This window comes from Ursus arctos, unplaced genomic scaffold, assembly GCF_023065955.2.
Source record: "Ursus arctos isolate Adak ecotype North America unplaced genomic scaffold, UrsArc2.0 scaffold_27, whole genome shotgun sequence".
Taxonomy (NCBI): Eukaryota; Metazoa; Chordata; class Mammalia; order Carnivora; family Ursidae; genus Ursus; species Ursus arctos.
Genome location: NW_026622952.1, coordinates 36,541,686 through 36,569,015, shown reverse-complemented (window position 1 = coordinate 36,569,015; position 27,330 = coordinate 36,541,686). Strand labels below are relative to the sequence as shown.

General features: G+C 38.6%; 1 protein-coding gene across 3 annotated transcripts; it reads left to right on the top strand.

Moving 5' to 3' along the window:
* Positions 1 to 3,439: 3,439 nt before the first annotated feature.
* CCDC110 (coiled-coil domain containing 110) lies at positions 3,440 to 26,332 on the top strand. 3 transcript variants are annotated; one of them, XM_044387613.3, is made up of 7 exons: positions 3,440 to 3,839; positions 4,185 to 4,289; positions 21,185 to 21,240; positions 21,510 to 21,575; positions 22,810 to 22,920; positions 23,659 to 25,774; positions 26,259 to 26,332. In XM_044387613.3, exons 1-7 carry the CDS (start codon positions 3,518 to 3,520, stop codon positions 26,306 to 26,308), a joined length of 2,826 nt encoding a protein of 941 aa, XP_044243548.3. In that variant the 5' UTR covers positions 3,440 to 3,517; the 3' UTR covers positions 26,309 to 26,332. The 3 variants fall into 3 exon arrangements, with proteins under 3 accessions (XP_044243548.3, XP_044243549.3, XP_044243550.2); XM_044387614.3 differs by lacking the exon at positions 22,810 to 22,920; XM_044387615.3 differs by lacking the exon at positions 3,440 to 3,839 and having other exon boundaries at positions 4,247 to 4,289; positions 21,185 to 21,419.
* Positions 26,333 to 27,330: the final 998 nt, after the last annotated feature.

Below are 27,330 nucleotides of genomic sequence, written 5' to 3'. Positions count from 1 at the left end.
AGCGACACCCAGATAGCAACACGCACCCTAACACTCACATCCTGGTTTCTAAATGCCATGCTCTTCTAAAACCAACCAAGGATCCTGGAGAAAGGGCTGATTTCAAGGCTAGGGCAGGGAAGGTATGGGATGAGACTGGAACATTTGGTTGTCCAGGCAAAAAATTGAAGAAATGCTCCAGTAATAAAGGAAACATGTCAAAAGTACACAGAAGCCAGCTAAAGAAACTCTCCCTGACCCCTCTAAGAAAATTTAAGCAACAATATCAATCTTGTTAGCAACAGAAGATAATCCATCGTAACCCACTGAATAAAATAGTAAACTCAGAGTCTATGAGACTCTGATTCGAGATACACGTCTTGACAACTACATGCAGTGTGAGAGTTTGAACTGGACCCTTTTGTCTAAAGGACAATATTGGGAGAATCAGTGAAATCTGAGTGGGGTCTGAAGATAAGATAGTAGTAATGTATCAGTGCTAATTTCTGGATTTTGATGGCTGTATTGTGCTCGTAATGAAGCATGTCCATATAAGATACATATCAAAGCATTCAGGAATGATGGGACGCCATGTCAGCAACTCCCTCTTAATGGTTCAAGAAAAAATGGAACATGTAGCTCCAACTTACAGTAAAGTTGGTGATAATTTCAAAAATTAAAAAAAAAAAAAAAAGGAGACTGGGGCGAGTGGGTGGCTCAGTCAGTTAAGCGTCTGCCTTTGGCTCAGGTCATGATCCTGGGGTCCTGGGATTGAGCCCTGGGATTGAGCTCAAGGGAGCCTGCTTCTCCTTCTCCCTCTGACCCCTCCCCCCCTACTTATTCTCTCTCTCCCTCTCTCTCTCTCTCATTTCTCTCAAAAATAAAACATTTTTTAAAAATTAAAATAAGTAAATAAATAAAAAGGAACCAAAAAGTCGAAAGAACTGAAAGGTATTTCAAGCCCATTTTCACAACTCAGTTAAAGACCTATTTTTTAATAGAGAGACCAAAAAAATATATATAATTTTGAGTAAAAAGAGCAAACTGCAGAATAAAACAAAAGTATGATACCATTTATGAAAAAATTTAAAACAAACAAGAGCAATCATCTACACTGCTCATGAATGCACATGTAATTACTATAAAAATATAAGAATGGACTGTAAGGCTATACCTTAAATTCATTATAGTGGTTTCTTGTGGGAGGAACATGGGGAAGGAGGAACAGGATAAGAGGTTGTAGGGAGTTCACTTCTACGTAATGTTTTAATTTTTCCAAATAAATATAAGCCAAATATGTCAATAGAGTTATAATAGTTAATTCTGAGAGACGGAAGCAAAAAGTTAGTTACATCATTTTTGCACTTTCCATTATTATTAAATTTATCAAAAATAATTTAATAAATAAAACATAATAAGGACTTTACTTTTTACAAGCCATCTAAATGTGCATTTACTTGGAAGCTTGTAAAATTTTTAGAAGTTTGGCAAATTCATCCACAAAGTTGATATACAAAACAAATTAGACAACACACTCCCCTACTTTCTAAAATATAAATTTTTTCTGATATTTGTGCTAGAATCTTTTTCAATGGAAGTATCAAATCTTTTTAAATAAGGAAGAGATATCAACACTGTCGATGAAACCTCACCTTAGACTCTGAGGTCTAGAGTTGCCGTTCACGGTCAGCCCCCTATGCAGCTACTGCACATACTGTAGTGGGACCCACCACACAGGATCCCACTAGTCCTCAGAACAATCTTGTTGGTTCCCTGTTGTACATGTAAGTAAACTCATGCTCACATAGGGGAAGTCGCTGAATCACTGCCAAATTCGGAATGGAGTTTCAAGTATAGGCTGTGATAGGTGACAATGGTTTTAAGTGATCCTGAGTATTCAGATAAGATTTCTTCAACATACATTCACAAATGTAATGAATGCCCCCAAAGAGATATGCCCACCATGGACCCTCATTTTTTAGGGACATACTCTCTTCTTAACAACTTTCAGGTTCTCTCTCATCAGAGAAGAGGGTCTCCATGTGTAATTGTTTGTGTGAGACCCTACACAAGGGGCCTCTTCTGAGGGGATGTCACTCATCTCATAGACATCTTTATTATTTAAAACATTTTTCTTAATTTATTAATTTTTATATTTTGTAGGCTCCAACGATGGGCTTTTTTATGTTAATTACAAGAAGTTTCTGACAAATTCTTTTTTCTCCTGAGAATATATATATGACTCAGTTTACAAAAGAAGAATGTTTGAAATCCGAAGACCTTGTTGACCTAACTTCTAAAATAAACTGTTCTTCTAAGTAAAGAACTGTCTTTCTGACTGATTGGGAAGTATCTTACAGTATGTCTCTACTGAGATTAGGGCACTGGCTAAATTTGAGTTTGACATTGCAACTTACCATTTGCTTTTTATATTCTATATTTAAACGGTGTGGCAAAATCCTCCCATTTAAAACCTCAAGAAATTTCTATATAATAACCAATATTCACTTGCCATCATAATGTACATATATCACACAGACAAATTAGAGTTATTAGAGAACATCACATTATATTAACATATTATTAGATGTTAGTATGTTACATGAAATATAGCATTTGTTATGGAAATTTCATTAGTATAGAAATTAACTTATTAAATTGTAGTGGTGTTTTATCTACATTCTCACTTCAAAATACTGTAAATTATTTAGAGTAGTAATTTAACAGACACATTGCTGAAAACTTGTAGCTCTCACAGGGAAAAGTTAACTTTGTCACTATACGTCATCAATGGAGAACATAAATTCTCAAAAACACAATTTATTGAAATTGTCTACAATGCCACAAGAAAGACTATCAAATCTTCTAGAGACCATTTCTATAGGAAACAAGAAGGTACAGCAAGTAAATATTGAGACTACCATAATGAGTCTCATTTCCATGAAAGCAAAACATATAATTATTATATAACAAATTATTGTATCACGACTTTAAATTCCTTATTGTGACTTAAAATTTGAAATTTCAATTATTTTATATTCTCTCTGTAATGGTTGCTATTGCAAAATGTCATAGATATTCACTAAAACTTAAAGAGCGCCATTTTCTGTGCTACACAAAGTATTGCCTGCAGCTACGCCAAACAGTTGAACGAGTTCCAGATTCCAACACATCCATCTTTTGCAAGCGGTTTGCCCAGGTGCACAGGAAATTAGCACACTTTGACATATGGAGATCAGTGGAGACAGCTTTAATGTGAACATTTTCATACATTTCATTATTATTTTAAGATCATTATTGGAAATAGGGGTCTTCCTTTAACCACAGCAAACAAAAGTCCTTTCACAATATTGATTTTGGATGGTTCAAATCCCCAAACGTGAAACTACTCTGGCGGATGGGTTGGAAAACGAGGAATGACGCAAAATAAACAATGAAATGAAAAACGCAGAAAGTTCGTAGGTGTTTGCCTGTCTCCAAGCGTTCCCCTTGTCTCCCTTGTCCTCTGTCCAATAGGTGCTGTCTGAAGTGTTAAACTATGGTCAACGTCAAGTTCTGGTCATCGAGGACGGCGGGAGAAAAATGCCCCAGGGAGACCGGCCCCTGGTTTAGGAGGGCACAGCAAACCGCGGCTGTCCCCGGCGCGGCGCTGGAGGGACAAGAGTCGCGGCCCCAGGACCCGGGACCCCAGCGCGCACCTCCACCTCCCACCACCCCGACCCAGGCGCGTGCCCGCAGCCGCCCAAGGCGGCCGGCCACCCGGTTACCAGGCAACGGGCCGCCCCAGCGCGAAGCTACTGGGCGGAATGCGTGGGGGAAGGCAGTTGGGAGGAGACCTTGGGCCGCAGAAATGAGCCCTGGTGAGAGCCGGGCTGGGGAGCTGTCCCTTGAGGGGGAGCCCTGGGAAGTGGACGGGTAGGGGAGGGAGGGCGCCCCCCCCCCCCCCGTGACCCGGCCCTTTCACCACCAAGGCGGGTCCCTTCTGGAGTGCCGATCTTCTCGACTAGCCGCACACCCCTGCTCTCCCCCGGGAGAAAAACACCGCCTCCATCCCCATGCCCTGCCTCTGCCGGGTACCCGGTCCCGCCGCGCTGCGTGGCCCCAGCGCGCCCTCCAGTGGCCGCGTCGGGCGCCCGCGTCCGGAATCTCACGCTTCGCCTCCCTTCCCCCAACCAAGCTAAAAGCCACCTATGGTTCTGTTACAGAGAAGCATCATGAGGAAGAGGACGAAGTGGACTGTGTTCTCCTTTCAGCGTCCAAGATCCTAAATTCCTCTGACGGGGTGAAGGAAAGTGGTGGCAGTGAAACAGGTAAAATCTCCACGGCAGTGATGCTTCTGCCTCTTACTATAGACAAGGGGTCGCTTGCCTAAATCCACTGGCCCGACAGGTGCACTTTCAAGTACATTGGTACTTTCGGTAACTATTATTATGGTACTAAAAATAGCTAACACAGCATACTTACTTTGTGCCAGATGTTGTTCCAAGCACTTAAGGGTATCAATTCCTTTAACCCTCTCAACAGCCCTATGAAGTAGGTACTACCATCATCCACATTTTAGGAGCCTGACTGTGGAGCTTCCATGACAAAGTCTCATGCAGACAGTGTCACACCTCATTGGGCTTTGTGAAACAGTTCCTTATAGGAATGTATTGTCATAGCAAAACTCCACATTTGAACCTGAGAATGACAAAGCTTTGACTACAGAGTATCTAACATCCTATATGGAATCATTACTATGTTGCATTTTAAAAACTCATTTGTTCTCCTTTGTCTTTAGCTACAGGTATGCTCTTAGTACAGGCATATCTCAGAGATATTGTGGGTTTGGTTCCAGACCATTGCAATAAAGAGAATGTCAAAATAAAGTGAGTCAAATGAATTTTTTGTTTCCCAGTGCATATAAAAGTTATGTTTATATTACTGTAGTCTACAAGCATGCAATAGCATTATATTTTTAAAAATGTACATACCCTAATTAAAAAATACTTTTTTGCTAAAAAATGCTCACCATCATCTAAGGTTTCAGCAAGTTATTGTCACTGATTACAGATCACCATAACAAATATAATAGTGAAAATTTTTGAAGTACTGTGAGAATTACCAAAATGTGACACAGAGAGACACAAAGTAAGCAGATGCTGTTGGAAAAATGGCACCAATAGACTTGCTCAACCCAGGGTTGCCACAAACCTTCAGCTTGTAAAACAAACAAACAAAACAAAACAAAACAAAAAAACAAACCCCACAATATTTGCAAAGCACAATAAAACGAGATGTGCCTGTACATTGAATATGACATAATCCTCTGCAGGTTTCAGAATAAATTTCCCATATCTTTAATCACTTCAAAAGCCATCCCACTGGTAACTATCTTGTTTTTCACTCCTCACATTTAAATATGAGACAGCTAGAGAATTTAATTGAATAGCATATGAATACTATTTCTTGCATTCCCAGTAGAGTGTCAGCTTCTTCAGGGCTGGGACCATAGCTTCCACTTTGTCTGCACACCTCTCGATATTGCATGGTTAGCAAGGACTTAATAAATGATGACCTGTGGTTGTGTTCTCTCTCCTGTGCCTCTTTAGTAATTTCCTTCCAATTCTAGATCACATAATTCTATGTGGGTATTACTGAATTTTAAGATTAGCTTTCCTTTGGGAATAAGTAGTAGCCAATGTCCCTGAAACTCATAAAAAAACAAAAAGTTACTTTAATAGCCTTTAAAAACTGATAAATCCAACTTTCTGCCTATTCTATATCTTCACTGAATCCTCTGAACATTGAAAGAGAAAACCACTCACTTCTGAGTCATAACATGGATCTCAGTGCTGCTTGGAACACTTCGTTTTCCCAGCAAATGCTTTTTCAAAACTTCTCCAAGATAACTATTTCACTCTTATTGTTTCCCCAATCTCCAAAACCCTTCACCACTACCTCTAAACTTATTAACATAATCTCACGTTTTATGAAAAAAAAAATAGAAGCAATCAGACCCGAACTCCCTGACCGTCAAACTTAAAATCTGCTGACCTACCTGCTTGTGTACCCATATTATCTGCTGTCCCCCATTTCTTATTTGTCAAGTTTTTATTTAAATTCCAGTTAGTTACTGTACAGTGTAATACTAGTTTCAGGTGTACAATATAGTGATTCTCCACTTCCGTACAGCACCCAGTGCTCATCACAAGTGCACTCCTTAATTCCCATCTCCTATTTCACCCACCCCCCCAGCCACCTCCCCTCTGGTAACCATCAATTTGTTCTCTATAATTAAGAGAGTGTTTCTTGGTTTGCCTCTTTTTTCCCCCTTTGCTCCTTTGTTTTGTTTCTTAAATTCTACATAAGAGTGAAATCATATGGTGTTTGCCTTTCTCTGACTGACTTATTTCACTTAGCATAATACTCTCTAGCTCCATCCATGTTATTGCAAATGGCAACATTTCATTCTTTTTTATAGATGAGTAGTATTCCATTGTATATGTATACCACTTCTTCTTTATCCATTTATCAATCAATGGACCACCTGGGCTATTTCCGTAATTCAGCTATTGTAGATAATGCTACTATAACCATCAGGGTGCATGTATTCCTTTGAATTAGTATTTTTTTTTATTCTTTGGGTAAATACCTAATAGTGCAGTTGCTGGATCATAGGGTAGATCTATGTTTTAACCTTTTGAGGAACCTCTACAGTGGCTGCACCAGTTTGCATTCCCGCTAACTGTGCAAAAAGGTTCCCCTTTCTCCACATCCCCACCAACACCTGTTGTTTCTTGTGTTGTTGATTTTAGCCATTCTGACAAGTATGAGGTGATGTCTCATTGTAATTTTGACTTGCATTTCCCTGATGATAAGTGATGCTGAGTATCTTTTCATGTGACTGTTGGTCATTGGTATGTGTTCTTTGGAAAAATGTCTATCTATGTTAACTGACCATTTTTAAGTTAGATTACTTATTTTGGAGATGCTGAGTTTTATAAGTTTTTTAATGTATTTTGGATACTAGCCCTTTATCAGATACATCATTTGCAATTACTCCTCCCATTCTGTAAGTTACCCTTTAGTTTTATTGATGTTTTCCTTTGCTACACAGGAGCTTTTTATTTTAATGTAGTCCTAACAGTTTAATTTTGCTTTTGTTCCCCTTGCCTAAGGAAACATACCTAAATAGAGAATTTGCTCTGGCCAATGTCAAAAAGTTACTGCTTGTGTTCTATTCTAGGATTTTGATGGTTTCAGGTCTCACATTTAGGTCTTTAATCCATTTTGAATTTATTTTTGTTATAGTATAAGAAAGTGGCCCAGTTTCATTCATTTGCATATAGCTGTCCACTTTCCCAACACCATTTGTTGAAGAGACTGCCCTTTTCCCATTAGATAGTCTTTCCTGGTTTATTGAAGATTAATTGACCAGATAATTGAGGGTTTATTTCTGAGTTTTCTGTTCTGTTCCATTGATCTATGTGTTTGTTTTTGTGCCAGTACCTTACTGTCTTGATCACTACAGCTTTGTAATATAACTTGAAGTCCGGAATTGTGATGCCTCCAGCTTTGCTTTTCTATTTCAAGATTGCTTTGGCTATTCAAGATCTTTTGTGGTTCCATACAAATTTTAGGAATGCTTGTTCTAGTTCTGTGAAAAATGCTGTTGGTATTTTGATAGGGATTGCATTAAATGTGTAGATTGCTTTGGGTAGTATAGACATTTAACAACACTTGTTCTTCCAATCCACGAGTATGGAATGTCTTTCCATTCCTTTGTGTCATCTTCAGCTTCTTTCATCAGTGTTTTATAGTTTTCAGAGTACAGGTCTTTCACCGCTTTGGTTCAGTTTATTCCTATCTCATTGTTTGGGGTACAATTGTAAATGGGATTGATTCCTGAATTACTCTTTCTGCTGCTTCATTACTGATGTCTAGAAAGGCAACAGATTTCTCTCCATTGATTTTGTATCCTGCAACTTAACTGAATTGGTTTATCAGTTCCAGCAGTTTTTTTGGTGGATTTGTTTAGGGTTTGTACACAGAGTATCATGTCGTCTGCAAATAGTGAAAGTTTCATTTCTTCCTTGCCCATCTGGATGCCTTTTATTTCTTTTTATTGTCTGATTGCTGTGGCTAGGACTTCCAATACTATGTTGAATAAAAGTGGTTTGAGTAGACATCCTTGTCTTGTTCCTGACCATAGAGGAAAAGCTCTCAGTTTTTCCCCATTTAAGTTGGTATTAGCTGTGGGTTTTTCATATGTGGACTTTACAATGTTGAGGTATGTTCCCTCTAAACCTACTTGGTTGATGGTTTTTACCATGAATAGATGTTGTACTTTGTCAGATACTTTCTCTGCATCTATTGAAATGATCATATGGTTCTTATCCTTTCTTTTATGAATATGATGTATCATGTTGATTGATTTGAATATTGAGTATTCAATATTCAATACTGAATACTGAACCTCCTTTGCAACCCAGGAATAAATTCCACTTGATCTTGGTGAATGATTTGTTTAATGTATTGTTGGATTTGGTTTGCTAGTATTTGAGAATTTTGGTACCTATGTTCATCAGGGATATTGGCTTGTAGTTCTCTTTTTAGTGTTGTCTTTATCTGATTTTGGTATCAGAGTAATGCTGGCCTCATAGCATGAATTCGGAATTTTCCTTCTTTTTCTATTTTTTGGAATAGTTTGAGAAGAATAGGTGTTAAGGACTACTTTTGTCTTGCTGCTTTTAAGATTTTTTCTTTATCACTATATGTTGCAAATTTAATTATAATATGTCTTGGTGTTGGCCTGCTTTTGTTGATTTTGATGGGAGTTCTCTGTGCCTCCTGGATCTCGATGTTGTTTCCTTCCCCAGATTAAGCAAATTTTCAGCTATTATTTCAAATAAATTTTCTGTCCCCTTTTCTCTCTCTTCTTCTGGGACTCCTATAATTTGAATATTATTACATTTGATGGAGTTACTGAGTTCCCTAAATCTATTCTCATTTTGCATGATTCTTTTTTCTCTTTTGTTCAACTTGATTGCTTTCCATTACTCTGTTCTAGGTCATTAATTCATTCGTCTGCTTCTTCCAGCCTGCTGTTCATTGCATCAAGGGTGTTTCTATTTTCATTTGTTGCACTCTTCATTTCTGATTCTTTTTTAACTCTTTTATCTCTGTGGTAAGGGTCTCATTGATGTCTTCTATTCTTCTCTCAAGCCCAGTGAGTATCTTTATGATCATTCCTTTAAATTCTCCATCAGGCCTGCTACTTCTCTCTGTTTTGCTTAGACCTCTGGCCTTGGCCTTATCTTATTCTTTCATTTGGGATAAATTCCTCTGTTTTCACATTTTATCTAAGTGTCTACTTTCTTTCATTTGGAAAAACCAGTTATGTCTTCTGCTCCTAAAAGTATTAGCCTTATGACAAAGAGGTCATGTAGTGCCCAAGACCTGGCACTTCAGAGAGTGTCTCCGGTATGTGCTGCATGCACTCTGCTGTTGTGTTCTGGCTGCACTATCCTTCAGGCAGTCATCTGCAGTCTTTCCTTGCATGCTGTGGGCAGCGTTTGGTCCCTGGCCTGAATGTGGTGAGTTTTAGCTAGGTGTGTTCTGGACTGCTTGTGAAATAAAACCTGTCATCACCTCCACTGGAACTGAAGCCCTGCAAAACTGTCTGGTCAGGAGACATGGTGTGGGCAGGGGCTTGCACTGGTCTTCTGGGGGAGGGGCCTGCTGTGCTGGGTCTGAGGTGAGTGTGTTTGAGAAGGGCAGTTCCACTGGAGCACAGGGCAGTGGAGCTTGGTGTAAGCAAGTTAGGCAGCCAGTGTCTGTGCTGCACTGTTTCCCACAGCTGGCTCTGTGTTTATGCTAGGGAGCAAGGGAGGGAAATGCCACTGGCCAACTCCTTTGTTCCCTCAGAGTTGTCTCTGTGAATGCTGACTCTCAGGGATGTGCTCCAAGAAGAGCAGTAATCTCCTCACTGTGTGCCCCAGGTGCTCTTCAGATTGCTGTTTCCATACTGTGTGCCCCTGGTTGTTTGCTTGCCTTCTCTCTAGGAGCAGCGCAGTGCTCTCTGGGCTCTATCCCAGCCAAGCCTGCTGATGTTTAAAACTCCAGGCTGTAAGCCCCACTGATTCCAAAAACTCAATTAATTCAGCCCCTCTCATTTTCTAGGCCAACGGCTTTGAGGAAACGTTCTCCTTGTGCATTCCCCTGTGTGTTCCTCTCCCTCTCCCTTCTCTGCAGCCATGACTTCTTCCCCTGCACGGCAGCTGTGAGCTGTCTCCCCCCTAAACCACATTTTCATACTTCTTATTTTCTTCAATATGGCCTCTTTTCTTGCTTTAGTTGTGGAGCTTTTTCTGTCAATCTTCAGGTTGATTTCTGAGGTATTTAGGATAATTTGATATCTAGTTGTGTTCATGGGACAAAGTGAGCCTAGCATCCTTCTACTCCATCACCATCTTCCTGCTCCTACTGTCCCCAGTTTCAATGGAAGAATTGTCCCTGCTCAATCAAAGCTCATTTCCTCTTTATCCTAGCTCTCCTGGAATTCTCAAGTACTCAGCTTTTGCAATTAACCTCCCTCATTCTCCAGAATTACTCTTCTCCTTTTCTACTACATGATTCCAGCAGGAAGCAGGCATGTTAGAATCTCTCATGGTTAAAAATTCTTCCTGACCTTCACATCTCTTCTAACATGCACCTTATTCCACTAAGCACCCTATTTCTTTCCATAGTAAAACTCAAAAGAGTTGCCTGTACTCAATGCCCACAAATCTTCACATTCCATTCTCTCTAGCCACTTCATTTAGCTTTTGTGCCTGTCAATGCACAGAAACTGCCCTTGTCTAGGTCAGCAGTGACATCTGTATTTTCCAATACACTGTTCATATTCATTCACCTGAACCAGAGATGGGAATATCCCACTGCCTTTGAATGTCCACTTTGACAACTAGCAGAAAACTTAACTTTAACATACCTTAAAGTTTTCCCTAAACCATCTTCCTACTCCATTCTTTTCCATTTTAGTAAATAACATCAGCATTCATCATCCATCTGCTCTCACCAAAAAAAACAGCAGTCATCCTTCCATTATTTCTTCTGGCCAAATTTAATCCCTTAGCAATGCTTTATCTTCAAAAACTATTCTAAATCCACCTATATTTCTCCATCTTCCCCTCTGCCATTCTAGCCCAAGACACCTTTGTCTCTCACTTGGATTACCACTGTAGCCCTGCCATTGCCACCTTATAACCCATTAGCATGCAGTAGAGTGACCTATGTTTCTTTTCAGATCAAATCATTCTCACATTTGAAACCCTCTAAGGCTTCCCATTTCACTTAAAGTAAAAGCCAAACCCCTCAGGTTGGCCCACAAGGTCCTACATAATCTAGCCCTAACTACCCCTCTGACCTCTAATCTTAATGGGCTTCCACCTGCTCATTAAGCCACAGCCACATTGACTTTCTTTCTGTTCTGCAAACACAGATATGCATGTTATGCTTCAGGACCCTGCCATGTCCTGTGCTCCAAATCTCTTCCTACAGATGCTCACATGGCTGGCCTTTCTTATCATTTGGTAATCTTGGCTGAAGCCAGTGGAACTGCATTTCTCAAACATGCTTGCCTTAGTCCCAGCACAGCAGGTCCTTCCCTCAGATGACCAGAGCAAACGCCTGCCCACAGCATGTCTCATGACCAGAGAGTTTTTGCAGGGCCTCAGTTCCAATGGAGGTGGTGACAGGTCTCATTTCACAAGCAGTCCAGAGCACACCTAGCTAAAACTCACCACATTCAGGCCAGGGACCAGGCCAGATAGGTCTCTGCCAACCACTCCCTCCAGTGCTGTCCCCATCCTCCCTGTCACATAAGCCTATCCTCTTTGTGTTATTATCACTTTTTGAAAGTATCTTGTTTATTTCTTTGTTTGCTTTTTATTTTCTGTTCATTCATTTATTCTGTTCATTTATTTTCTGTTCAGAGGTACCACAGGAGCCTTGGTTGTCTTATTCATTGCCATGTCTCCAGTACCTACATGTGGGCATACCACATACTAGACACTCAATATTTGAATGAATGATGTTGTTGAAGGAATGAATCACTAAATGTGAAATAACAACAAAAAAACTAAATCATTAACTTTAAAAAACTATTATTCTAAACTTTCAAATAGAGATTTTAAAGCCAAGGAAGACCCCAGACCTCCCTCTTCCAGGACCAAATGAAATGAACAAAAGAAAAAAAAAATTAGAAAACCAGAAAAAACTTCACCAGCAGCACCTGAAGGACATAAAATTGGAAAATAGAGGCCAAAGATAAAAACAGAAGATTCTGACAAGGCAAACTACAAAATCCTGAAAATACTCATTAATGCCTCTCCCATTGTGAAAACAAAATGTGAATACAAAAAGAGGAAATATCTGTGTCTTCCTTTCTGCTGATTGGGCCTTAAGTGGGTAGAGAGGACCAGCTAGGAGAAGAGATAAGTAAACCTGGACACTGATTAACAGGGGCTTACTTTGCTCTGAGGAAAGAAGTTCCAAGTAGGACTGCCACTAGCTCATGGGGTGCCTTTGCATGGATTAGAGAAAGGTATATCCAACTCTAGGTATATACAAACCCACATAGGGTACCGGTTAGCTGAGTGTAGTGGAGCATGGGACATATCTGAGCTCACATGTATCTTTTGGCCAGGAGCCCTTGGGTAGTGAAAAAGTCTTATGTGGCAGTCCTAGTTCCAGGACTCTATACTGAATTGAGGGAATGATCTCAATCAAGAGAATATCTCCCTAGGATAGTAAGATATAGCTCCTCTAGATTTCTAACCAGTCTCAGGGAAAACAATAACAAAATGGCAGAGATCACATCCTCCAACAGAGGCTTCCCACAGCTCCAAATGATGTCTCTTCCCCCAGACCCCCATCTGATTTTCAGGCTATAGAAAATGGATAGGAAAACATACTGGCCCTGAAACTGTATCTCAGAGGGACAGACCCAGTGGACTCCAAGAAGAATGTCAAGAGAAAACATCTACAGTATGCCAAAGAAAATAGAAATTCTAAGCAGAGTTGCTCAGGTTGCACTGCGCCATATGAAAAGAAGCATCACGGTAATTACAATCATACTATGGTCAAAAAAGAAGGAAGAGGGAGTTAAGATAGCGGAGGAGTAGGGGATCCCTTTTTCAGCCGTTCCCCTGAGTCGAGCTGGATAGGTACCAGACCAGCCTGAACATCCACGGAATCAGCCTGAGATGCAGGAAGATACATCTGGATCTCTACAAATGAACATCTCCAGCGCTGAGTATTGAGGTATGGAGCGGGGAGCCATGAAACCACGCACAGATATTGGAAGATAAACGGAAGGGGGAGGGAGCCACTGCATTTGGGTGCCAGGAAGCGGTAGCCACCTGCACAGTTAGCCACCTGCACAGGTGGACGAGGGGACCAGCACCCGTGAGAGAGCAGACTGAGACCGTGAGCCGGGGAACGCGCACGACCAGACTGAAAACTGGAGCTCCGGTGTGCTCACTGGAACCAGACTGAGACCGGGAGCTCCGGAAAGAGTGGGGGCAGCTGGCGGCGTTAGAAACACAAAGAACAGAGACACGCTGGCCCTGGAAGTGAGGGCTGGGACTCTGGGTGTGGGGCGCACATCCCGGGATGCTGCAGGGTTGAGCAGCACCAACAGAAACAGAGTTAAAGTGGCCAGAACATCAGTGGACAATGGTCCACAATCCCTCTGTTCTGAGACAGAGGCTGAGATTCGGCCACTGCTGGTCTGACTCTCAGAAGAGGCACAGCAAACCGCCAGGGAAAGCCACCAGAGAACAAAAGCCTGGAAAGACCGGCTCACAGTGTGCCCCTCCCCATCACCGCTCGCAGGGGACACGGAGACTCTACCCAAACGGGGTTGCCTGAGTATCGGCGCGGCAGGCCCCTCCCCCAGAAGGCAGACTGAAAAATCAAGAAGCCCACATCCCTAAGATCCCTATAAAACAAGGCGCATGGCCTGGGTCCCGGTCAGTAATTTGGGCTCTGGACAACCCCGCAACCTCTCCTCATTAGAATGACGAGAAGGAGAAATCCCCCCCAGCAAAGAAAAGACAATGAGTCTGCGGCCTCTGCCACAGAACTAATATTTATGGATATAACCAAATTATCAGAAATGGAATTCAGAGTAACAATGGTCAAGATGATGTGTAGACTTGAAAAAAGTATTAACGAAAATATTAATGAGAATATAGAATCTCTAAGTGCGGAAATGAGAGCGAATCTGGCAGAAATTTAAAATTCTATGAGCCAAATGCAGTCAAAATTAGAGGCTCTGACGGCCAGGTTGAATGAGGCAGAAGAATGTATCAGTGAATTGGAGGATGGATCATCGGCATCTCCGAGGGGGTGGAGAAAAACAGAGGTCTAGAAGAGATATTTGAACAAACTGTAGCTGACAACTTCCCTAATCTAGCAAGGGAAACATACATTCGTGTCCGAGAAGCAGAGAGAACCCCTCCCGAGCTCAACCACGACAAACCGACACCACGTCACGTCATAGTGCAATTCACAAATGTTAGATCCAAGGATACAGTATTGAAAGCGGCCAGGGCAAAGAAATTTCTCACGTACCAAGGCAAATGTATCAGAATTATGTCAGACCTGTCTACACAGACCTGGAATGAGAGAAAGGGTTGGGGGGGCATTTTTAAAGCTCTTTCAGAGAAAAACATGCAGCCAAGGATCCTTTATCCAGCAAGGCTGTCATTCAGAATGGATGGAGAAATAAAGACCTTCCAGAATTGCCAGCCATTGACCAATTTCGTAACCATGAAACCAGCCCTACAGAGATATTACAGGGGGTTCTATAATAAAAAGGCCCCAAAAGTGATACAGAACAGAAAGTCACAATCTATAGAAACAAAGACTTTACTGGCAACATGGCATCATTAAAATCATATCTCTCAATAATCAGTCTCAATGTAAATGGCCTAAATGCTCCCATAAACGCCACAGGGCTGCAGACTGGATAAAAAGACATGACCCATCCATTTGCTGTCTACAAGAGACTCATTTTGAACCTAAAGATACATTCAGACTGAAAGTAAAGGGATGGAATACCATCTTTCACGCCAATGGACCTCAAAAGAAAGCTGAGGTAGCAATTCTCATATCAGACAGATTGGATTTTAAACTAAAGACTATAGTTAGAGACACAGAAGGGCACTATATTATTCTTAAAGGATGTATCCAACAAGTGGATATGACAATTATAAATATATATGCCCCCAACAGGGGAGCAACAAGATACACAAGCCTACTCTTAACCACAATAAAGAGACATATAGATAAAAATACACTAATAGTAGGAGACCTCAACACTCCCCTATCAGCAATAGACAGATCACCTAAGCAAGAAATCAGCAAAGAAACAAGAGCTTTGAATGCCATACTCGATGAGTTGGACCTCATAGATATATATAGAACACTACACCCCAGAACCAAAGAATACTCATTCTATTCTAATGCTCATGGAACATTCTCAAGAATCGACCCTGTTCTGGGTCACAAAACATGTCTCAACTGATACCAAAAGACTGAAATTATTCCCTGCATATTCTCAGACCACAACTCTCTGAAATTAGAACTCAACCACAAGGAAAAATTTGGAAGAAACTCAAACACTTGGAGACTAAGAACCATCCTGCTCAGGAATGACTCGAATAAACCAGGAAATCAAAAATCAATTTAAACAATTTATGGAGACCAACGAGAATGAAAACACAATGGTCCAAAACCTATGGGATACTGCAAAGGCAGTCCTAAGGGGGAAATACATAGCCATCCAAGCCTCACTCAAAAGAATAGAAAAATCTAAAACGCAGTTTTTATATTCTCACCTCAAGAAGCTGGAACAGTAACAGAGGGACAGGCCTAATCCACGCACGAGGAAGCAGTTGACCAAAATTAGAGCTGAAATCAATCAAGCAGAAACCAGAAGTACAGTAGAGCAGATCAACAGGACTAGAAGCTGGTTCTTTGAGAGAATCAATAAAATTGACAGACCACTGGCAACACTTATCCAAAAGAAAAGAGAAAGGACCCAGATTATTAAAATTATGAATGAAAAAGGAGAGGTCACGACGAACACCACTGAAATTGGAAGGAATATTAGAAATTTTTATCAACAGCTGTATGCCAATAAACTAAGCAATCTGGAAGAGATGGAATCCTTCCTGGAAACCTATAAACGACCAAGACTGAAACAGGAAGAAATTGATTTTTTAAACAGGCCAATAAATTATGAAGAGATTGAATCAGTGATAAACAACCTTCCAAATAACAAAACTCCAGGCCTGGATGGTTTTCCTGGGTAATTCTACCAAACATTCAAAGAGGAAATAATACCTATTCTCCTAAAGCTATTTCAAAAAAATAGAAACAGAAGGAAAGCTACCAAACTCATTCTATGAGGCCAATATTACCTTGATCCCCAAACCAGGCAAAGACCCCATCAAAAAGGAGAATTACAGACCGATTTCCCTAATGAATATGGACGCCAAAATCCTCAACAAGATCCTGGGTAATAGAATCCAACAGTACATTAAAAGGATTATCCATCATGACCAAGTGGGATTCATCCCTGGGATGCAGGCGTGGTTCAACATTCGCAAATCGATCAGCGTGATACATCATATCAACAAGAAAAGACTCAGGAACCATATGATCCTCTCAATTGATGCAGAAAAAGCATTTGACAAAATACAGCATCCTTTCCTGATTAAAACCCTTCAGAGTGTAGGGATAAAGGGTACATTCTTCAATCTCATAAAAAACCATCTATGAAAAGCCTACAGCAAATATCATTCTCAATGGGGAAAAGCTGGAAGCCTTTCCCTTAAGATCAGGAACACGACAAGGATGCCCACTCTCACCACTATTATTCAACATAGTACTAGAAGTCCTTGCAACAGCAATCAGACAACAAAAAGGGATAAAAGGTATCCAAATCAGCAAAGAAGAAGTCAAAATGTCTCTCTTCGCAGATGACATGATACTCTATATGGAAAACCCAAGAGAATCCATGCCCAAACTATTAGAAGTTATAGAGCAATTCAGTAATGTGGCGGGATACAAAATCGATACTCAGAAATCAGTTGCATTTCTATACATGAATAATGAGACTGAAGAAAGAGAAATTAGGGAATCCATCCCATTTACAATAGCACTAAAAGCTATATGTTACCTTGGAATTAACTTAACCAGAGATGTAAAGGACCTATATTCTAGAAACTATAAATCACTCTTGAAAGACATTGAGGAAGACACAAAAAGATGGAAAAATATTCCATGCTCATGGATCGGAAGAATTAACATAGTTAAAATGTCCATGCTACTCAGAGCAATCTACACTTCCAATGCTATCCCAATCAAAATACCGATGACATTTTTCAAAGAACTGGAACAAATAGTCTTTAAATTTGTATGGAACCAGAAAAGGCCCCAAATCGCCAAGGAAGTGTTGAAAAGGAAAAACAAAGCTGGGGGCATCACAATGCCGGATTTCGAGCTGTACTACAAAGCTGTGATCACAAAGACAGCATGGTACTGGCACAAAAACAGACACATAGACCAATGGAACAGAATAGAGAACCCAGAAATGGACCCTCGGCTCTTTGGGCAACTAATCTTTGAGAAAGCAGGAAAAAACATCCGGTGGATAAAAGACAGTCTCTTCAATAAATGGTGCTGGGAAAATTGGACAGCTACATGCAAAAGAATGAAACTTGACCATTCTCTCACACCACACACAAAAATAAACTCCAAATGGATGAAAGACCTCGATGTGAGACAGGAATTCATCAAAATCCTAGAGGAGAACATAGGCAGCAACCTATAAGACATTGGCCAAAGTAACCTTTTTCATGACACATCTCCAAAGGCAAGAGAAACAAAAGATAAAATGAACTTATGGGACTTCATCAAGATTAAAAGCTTCTGCACAGCCAAGGAAACAGTCAGAAAAACTAAGAGGCAGCCCATGGAATGGGAGAATATATTTGCAAATGATGCTACAGATAAAAGACTGGTATCCAAGATCTACAAAGAACGTCTCAAACTCAATACGTGAGAAACAAATAAACAAATCATAAAATGGGCAGAAGATATGAACAGACACTTTTCCAATGAAGACATACAAATGGCTAACAGACACATGAAAAAATGTTCAAAATCATTAGCCATCAAGGAAATTCAAATCAAAACCACACTGAGATACCACCTTACACCAGTTAGAATGGCAAAAATAGACAAGGCAAGAAACAACAATTGCTGGAGAGGATGTGGAGAAAGGGGATCCCTCTTATACTGTTGGTGGGAATGCAAGTTGGTACAGCCACTCTGGAAAACAGTGTGGAGGTCCCTTAAAAAGTTAAAAATTGAGCTACCCTATGACCCAGCCATTGCACTACTGGGTATTTACCCCAAAGATACAGATGTAGTGAAGAGAAGGGCCACGTGCACCCCAATGTTCATAGCAGCATTGTCCACAATAGCTAAATAGTGGAAAGAACTGAGATGCCCTTCAACAGATGAATGGATTAAGAAGTTGTGGTCCATATATACAATGGAATATTACTCAACTATCAGAAAGAACGAGTTCTCAACATTTGCTGCAACATGGACAGCACTGGAGGAGATAATGCTAAGTGAAATAAGTCAAGCAGAGAAAGACAATTATCATATGATTTCTCTCATCTATGGAACATAAGAACTAGGAAGATCGATAGGGGAAGAAAGGGATAAAGAAAGGGGGTGTAATCAGAAGGGGGAATGAAGCATGAAAGACTATGGACTCTGAAAAACAAACTGAGGGCTTCAGAGGGGAGGGGAGTGGGGGAATGGGATAGACTGGTGATGGGTAGTGAGGAGGGCACGTATAGCACGGTGCACTGGGTGTTATATGCAACTAATGAATCATCGAGCTTTGCATCAGAAACCAGGGATGTACTGTATGGTGACTAACATAATTAAAAAACATTTAAAAAAAAAAAAGAAGGAAGAGAGGGAGGGAGGGAAATATATGTAGAAGCAGTATGTAAATCCCATGTTCTTTCTTTAAAATCTTTTATTTGCTATATCCCTTTGTCAAGTCTTTAAATTTCTTTTGACCCATATTTTGTACTCAGATTTAGCAAAAGAAATACTGTACTTAGCCTTCAACTTGCAAGTCCTCCTAATGAGACAAAGGAAACCTGTATGGAAAAGGGAAGCTGGTGCTGTAGATGCAGAAAGGAGATGGAATTTTGAACAGTAAATCCATTAAGAATAAAGTTGAAGGCTGAAAATATTTACAATAATAATGCCCTATCTTTGTGTTTAAATAGCTTTGTGGAAATTATGGTCGCATAACAAAATGCAAAACATCATAAGACATCACAGTGTGAAAATAATGTAATAAACAAATATCATGGAAAGCGGGAAGTAAATATGAGAGCAAGTATAATGCAAATTTTCTCATCATTTACTCCCCTTCTTGGCAGGGACTAAATCAACACTGAATATGATGGAAGTGCACATTATTAAGAAACAAAAAAAATCCCAATCTCTTAGTCTTCTCATGATATATTTTCATTAGCTTAAAGGGATCCTATAGGAAATAATCTTTCATGTAGTGAAAAAAATCTGAATAATAGTGATAACTTCAACTAATTGCAGTTTTCTTTATTCTATTAAAAGAAACATAAATTTAATACTATTTATCAAAAGTAACATTGTAATATGATCCCACTGTTCTAAAATAATTTATTTTTTTCTGCATATATGCATATGGAGCTGACTGAAAGGAGAGTACCTAAAATTCATAATGGTTAATTCTGGGTGGTGGGGTTCTAGGTAATATATTGGTTTTGATTTGCAATTTGAGTTCATTTAGAAGTTGTATTAGAGTATGAAAAACTTTGGGATGCCTTGTTGCATTCATCCAGATCTCACTTGAGTTTTGTTTTGTTTTGTTTTTTTTAATCTCTCTGAGATGAACATTTCAGACTATTGTTTTATTCCTAGTAAGATGCAAAGCTGAGCCATATCCAAACAGACTCACTGTCCCTCCCTGCCCACTGATGAAGGTGGGACTCTTCAGTTGAACAAATAGCTCCAGGCTCTAAACCAGAGCTGCTCTCTCAGTGATGACGGTCAGATGGCAGATGGGGGTGCCTATACTTTGCAACCAGCTCCTATAACATCTGGCAAACTGTCATTCCAAAAGAGAGATGTGCTGACCTCTTTTAAAAACTTCTCTTGGGAAAAAAAAAAAAACTTATCTTAGGGCAGAAATTCCAGCCTAGGGGAACATTCCATCATAACTCTCATTTCATTTGGGACACTGAATTTTTTTTTTAATTATTTAAGAAAAATTTACAAGGGGCGCCTGGGTGGCACAGCGGTTAAGCGTCTGCCTTCGGCTCAGGGCGTGATCCCGGCGTTATGGGATCAAGCCCCACATCAGGCTCCTCCGCTATGAGCCTGCTTCTTCCTCTCCCACTCCCCCTGCTTGTGTTCCCTCTCTCGCTGGCTGTCTCTATCTCTGTCAAATAAATAAATAAAATCTTTTTAAAAAAATTTACAAAACAAGCAAAAACCCTATTTGGACAAAGAGGATGGCGTATGTCAGGAAATTTGCAGTTTATAGTCTCTCCCCTGTTACAGATCTATAATCTATTTTCTAGGAACGAACACATGGATGTTTATAGTACTTTGCTTAAGAGCATGACAAAAATGATGCTCTGTAAGTCCAATTTGTTTTTCATGATGAGGAAAAACATTACATGGCCACTTCACAGACACTGAGACCTACACAGTACTTTGTCAAAGGTCTCCCATAACAGGATATTAGGGTTATTTTTTTTTTAATGCAGTTTATATTACAGAAACAAAGATAATTGAGTTTTTGAGAGTTCCAAGTTTGGCATTACAAGTTAATGGCGTAATATAAAAGTAAAACCACTATTACAATCTCAAGTAGGTATTCTAAGCCAAGTGAAAATTACTTCTTGACCTTATTATGTGACTAGCATTGGGTGCTTCCTAATGTGGACATCAAAATTCTTATTATCTCTGTCTCAGTATCCAAGAAAGTTAGGAGACTACTTTCTATTGCAGTTGCTTAAAAATAAAACTTCAGAATTAGATCACATGGTTTTCCAATTTTGCTTTTTAGAATATGGCTGTATATCAGAATCAGAAAATCAAATCCAACCACAATCAGCACTGAAAGTAAGTCATTTTCATTTCACCTTTTTCTCCAAATACCCGTGTAAACACTGATCTCTTTCAGAATAAATACTTCCAAAATGCACGTGGATTTTCCACAAAAATCTTCACGAAAATACATTGGAGAATTAGCAAGAATGACTAAGAATGTGAGACCTTTGACCCTCATGTGATGATTTCTGGTAATAGGCAACTTTGGGGTATATATATAAAAAGAAATAATAGCAATTTCAAAATGGTTCAATTTCATATCATATTTAATTTTATTATAGGCCCTTCAGCATCAACTGGAATCATTTCAGGCTCTCCGAATACAGACTTTGCAGAATGTTAGCATGGTATGTGTCTTTTAATCTCTATATGGGAAATATCCAAACTTAAGATATCACGCCATATTTCTAAGCTAATGATCACTAGCCAACTTATCAGTTCATGTAGAATGTAATAAAATAAAGCCACAATATATTCCAGGCTCAAAATTTGTTTGGGGGAAACTATGTTCAATTATAGTTGAATCTGGATATGAGCCAAAAAGAAATAGCACTCACTGATTTTTAAAAATATATGTTTAAAACGCTACCTATATATAGTCTACAAATGGGAACTCTCATTGTAAGTGGTATGAAATCTAACTCAAATTGACCTAGAGAAAAAGGAGATTTTATTAACGCAGGTAACTGAAAATCCTAGGGACAGTTCACTTGGTGGTGGCTTAATCCATATGATCAGGACTTCAATCATCAGGAACCAGTCTCACTCCTTATTTTGGTTCTGCTTTCCACTGTATTGGATTCTCAGACCCCATGTGGTAGCAAAGGGGCTACTAGAAGCTCTAGGCTTTTATCCTTCCAGATTCCAGTCAGCGAAGAGACCATGCTTTTTTCTCCCTTAACAGTTTATACTGAAGTTCTTGGTCTGATTGATTCTAACTGCCTGAGATTGGGTCATATGCAATGCTTGAACAAACCACTGTTGAAAGGAAGGCAGTGTTCTGACTGGTTAGCTCTCAGTCACATGCAGCTGGAAGTGGGATCACCACAGGCACGTGGATTTTATCCAGAACAAATAAGGGATAGTATTAACAGAAGGATAGGGTATGGGTATTCACAGTGCATAACACACTCACTGAAGACCCAATATAAACTTCATCCTAATATTCTTATACTAAAGGCATCTGCAGGGAAGTGGCAAGAGAAGACAAACTCCTCTTGAGGGTGACAGAATAGATTTGCTTCTGATGACAGAGATCAAAAGTCTCTGCTTTATTCAACAATATAAAAATCAAACATCCAAAATCCTTGAACATAGTTCATAAAATGTTATTGCTTTACTAAAGTAAGTTTTTCTGATTTTACAATCATATAATAAAGACATATTTTTCTTTAAAAATTCCTTTAATGATAGAGATTATTATAAATTAAATACATTTATTTTATATTCTATATGATGGAAAAGAATTTTTAGTTCGGGATATTTAAGGTATCTTTCAATTATAGTATCTATTATTCCTATACATTCATAAGTTTGTAAATCTGAAATCAAATTCTAACATTATCACTTTATCTTTTAAAGGTACAGTCTGAAATCAGTGAAATCTTGAACAAAAGTATTATTGAAGTAGAAAACCCACAATATAGCTCAGAAAAAGATCTAGTATTCGGCACACACATTAAAAAAACTTTGGTATGTTATTCTGTACAAAACTATTTCTATATTTAGTGACTTCAAAAATGTTACTGCAACCAGTTTATCTTCACCTTTACATTCTTAACCTTCTTCGTGGGTCAAATGGACTGTCAGAGGAATACCTTAAAGATTCCCAAGTAAATTGAAATATAAGGCAGTTTTTTTTAGCCTGTCTCTCCACTTAGGAATTTTTCTACCTTTAGGAATAATCAAGACCTGAGGTGAATTCTCTAGAAACAGGTTGGAACCAGAGTCACTCTGTCTACAGTGATTAGAACTCGCATTTCTAGAATAGTCATAGCCGTAGAATTGTCTGAAATAGGAATGCAAGCTAAGGTTGACAAACAGCCCAGAAGTAGAAATACTCATTTTCCTTAAACTTCCTATTGCATTTGACCTATTGCTTCTATCTTCCCCATCTATCTACGATGGTCTCTTAAGGGATTCTAAATTTCTATTTCTGATATTGAAGGGCTGGCCCATGTATGTCACCCTCTGAGGAAATAAGTATAATTTCCAAGCAAATTGTGAAGACCAGAGTTACAGATCTCAAAATAACTGTTATTAGATTTTTCTGGAGAAAATGAGTCATATTCATTAGCCTTCTTTGCCTGTAGAAATGGATAAAATGTTCATCTGGGTTGTAAAAATAAATCCTCCACAAAATATTTTCTTGATTTGCTTGTCATGTGGCAAATGACAGTACATTTATGATATGCTTTTTATTGTCACTAGCCTAGAGAGAATCAAGAAGAAATCCTTTCTATGGAGAAAATTCATCATTTTGAGGAGTCCAACATTATTCATTCAACAGAAGAAAAATTCAGCAGTGATATTGTTAACAGTCTTTCTCAAGGTATAGATATTCCATCCCAGATACATTTCAAGGACCTATTAACTCAGAGAACTTCAACAGATAATTCAGCTTCAAACATAATTATGAACCCTTCAGAAAATTCTGACATGTGGAAGAATTATAATAACCTTTATAGTTTTCTACCTCATGCACCTCAAAATACTATGTCTCAAGCTGATACGGTAATTCTGGATAAATCCAAAATTACTGAGCCTTTCCTCAAGCATGGATTTTGTGAAAATTTAGACGATATCTGCCGTTCTATCAAACAAATGAAGGAAGAACTACAAAAGTCACATGATAGAGAACTGGCACTTACAAATGAACTTCAAACTTTAAAAACTGATACAAATGTTCCAAGAAATGGTAAATATGACCTGTCCTCCAGTCACAAGGAAAAAATTAACTTTTTTAAGGAAGAAAATATAGAAAGAAACTTAAATGAAGATATAAAATCAAAGAGAATTTCAGAATTAGAGGCATTAGTAAACAAATTACTCCCATTCAGGGAAACAGTGTCAAAGTTCCATGTGAATTTTTGCAGGAAATGTAAAAGGTTATCCAAGAGTGAAATGCACAGGGGAAAGAGAAATGAGAAAAACAGCAAAGAAATTCCTATCGCTGGCAAGAATATTACAGATTTAAAATTCCATTCCAGAGTTCCAAGATATACACTGTCATTCTTTGACCCAACAAAATATGAAATGAAAGACAAAGAAACACAACCACTAATATCAAAACAAGGATCAACAATATTTGAAAATGAGAAAACATCCAAAGTCAATTCTGTTACTGAGCAGTGTGTTGCAAAAATTCAGTACTTACAGAATTATCTAAAAGAATCTATGCAGATACAGAAAAAAGTAACAGAACTGGAGAATAAAAATTTAACCCTTAAGACCAAAATAAAACCTCTTGTCTTTACTACACAATCTCTGATACAGAAAATTGAAACATATGAAAAGCAACTTAAGAATTTGGTTGAAGAAAAGAATGCTATTCAGTCCAAGTTAATTAAAACAGAAGAAGATGGTAAAGAATGTCTTAAAGAATTGAAAAAAATAATCAGTAAATATAATGTTCTTGTAGGACAAAATAAAACTCTAGAGGAAAAAAATAGTCAACTTTCTTTGGAGAAGCAACAAATGATAGAAACATTAGATCAACTAAAAAGTAAGGAACACAAAACTCAAAATGATATGGCCATTGTCAATAATGAAAATAATCGAATGAGTATAGAAATGGAATCAATGAAAACAAATATTCTGTTGATACAAGATGAAAAGGAGATGCTAGAGAAAAAAACATACCAGCTTCTAAAGGAAAGAAGCTCAGTTGAAAGTGAACTGAAGGAAAACCAGCTAGAGATAATGCAGCTAAAAGAGAAAGAAAGGTTGGCAAAAACTGAACAAGAGACACTTCTTCAAATAATAGAAACAGTTAAAAATGAAAAACTTAATCTTGAAACAACATTACAAGAATCTATTGCTGCTAGACAAATGATGGAAAGAGAAATTGAGAATATTCAAACGTACCAATCTACTGCAGAGGAGAATTTTCTGAAAGAAATAAAAAATGCAAAATCAGAAGCAAGTATTTATAAGAACAGTTTGTCAGAAATGGGCACTGAATGTGAAATGTTATCAAAAATGGTAATGGAAATTAAAACAGATAATCAGATTCTAAAAGAAGAACTAAAAAAACATAGTAAAGAAAATATAAAATTTGAAAACAGCATCAGTAGACTTGCAGAAGACAAAATACTTTTAGAAAACTATGTAAGAAGTATAGAAAATGAAAGGGATACCTTAGAATTCGAGATGCGGAATCTTCAAAGAGAATATTTAAATCTAAGTGAAAAAGTTTGTGGTTCACAGAGTGATGTACCAAAAAAGAGTTATATTTTAAGAAGAGAGAAATTCCATTTTGACAACTATGATACTTATGAAGACACCTCTGGTCCTAGGAGTAGGCCTTTAGCTACTGATTTGAAAGGTATGTAATATTGTGGTGGATTTGTAGAGATGTGTTTAAGATTTTTTTCACTTATTAGGCACTAGACAGAGTACAGTAATAAGAAGGAAACTTTTAAGATGAATACAATTTAGTCTTGTAAGAGTTGTATCCAATTTATTATATGTTGGAATTATTTAGGACCTTTGCTCTTTTGGGGCATCTGAGTGGCTCAGTTGGTTAAGTGTCTGTTTCTTGATCTCAGCTCAGGTCTTGATCTCAGGGTCATGAGTTCAAGCCCTGAATTGGGCTCCACGCTGGGCATGGAGCCTACTTTAAAAAAAAAAAAAAGAAGACGAAGAAGAAGAAATTTTGCTCTTTTGATAAAACTCATGTTGTTATTTTATTTATATTACTTCTATACATTGTATAAGCACAAAGCAACTATGGCAGGGAGCAGGGTTTTTGTTTCTGTTTTCTGAAGTATACTTGGCACTCTCACATTAAAAAATTCTTTTTTTTCCAGGAATTCCAAGTCAACTGTATCAATTGCTTCCGTCCAAGATATGTAAATAAATTTCTAAAATCAATGTTTCAAAATCCTTTGTCCAGTACTTTTTTCTCCACAAAAATATTTTTTGAATTTATTTATTTGAGAGTGAGAGAGCGCTCAGGGAGGATGGGAGGAGGGAGAGAGGGAGAGGGAGAGAGAGACTCTCAAACAGACTCCCCACCAAGAGCAGAGCCCAATGTGGGGCCTGATCTCAGGACCCTGAGATCATGATCTGAGCTGAAATCAAGAGTTGGGTGCTTAACTGACTGAGCCACCCAGGCGCCCCCTCCACAAAATTATTTTAAATTCACTTTTTCATAGGATTATAATACCTTGTAATTGATTAATTTTTAAATTAGAAACTTCAATTAGGTATGTATTTTTATATTGTCAGCCTTGAGATTTCACTGAACTTGTAAGCTAATGTTGGTCTGACAGTTTCATGGGTTCTAGTGGAAGACATGAGAGTCCTGGGTCAGAGATAAAGAACAGTTTGCTACTCACAGCAATAGCAGTAGCCAGAACACCAGCACTTCTGCATTCATTCTCCAAGCCCCAATTCCTACATGCAACATGAAAAGGGTCACAGAGCATGTTGCATTACAGAAGAGAACTCTGAACTTAGGGAACCCAAATCTTTTATGAGTGCAGAAAGTGTGCCTATGCCTGCCCTTTGCTCTTGATGGAAACATTACCCTTATTAAACAGGACAGTTACTATACCTGCCCTTGCTCCAGGGGAGACACTATCTTTAGCTTCCAAGACTGATTGCTATACAAATAAACTGGCTGAATTTTGTCAAATGCTTTTTCTGCATTTACTAAAGTGAGCATGTGAGTTTTTTTCTCCCTTTAATCTGTAAATATGGTAATTACATTGATTAATTTTGAAACATTACACCAACCTTGCATTCCTGGGATAAACTCCACTAGGTCATGTATTATCCTCTTAATACATACTCCTAGATTCAATTCAATAATATTTTGTTAAGGATTTCTCCTCCTATGTCCAGAAGAATATTAGTCTCTATGTTATTTTCTTTAAT

Excerpts from the sequence above, each read along its gene's own strand:
- CCDC110 (XM_044387613.3), top strand. The coding sequence starts at position 3,518 with ATGGTCAACGTCAAGTTCTGGTCATCGAGGACGGCGGGAGAAAAATGC. Across the intron at positions 4,290-21,184 it reads AAGTGGTGGCAGTGAAACAG|AATATGGCTGTATATCAGAA; the intron begins GTAAAATCTCCA and ends TTTGCTTTTTAG. Across the intron at positions 25,775-26,258 it reads TTTAGCTACTGATTTGAAAG|GAATTCCAAGTCAACTGTAT; the intron begins GTATGTAATATT and ends TTTTTTTTCCAG.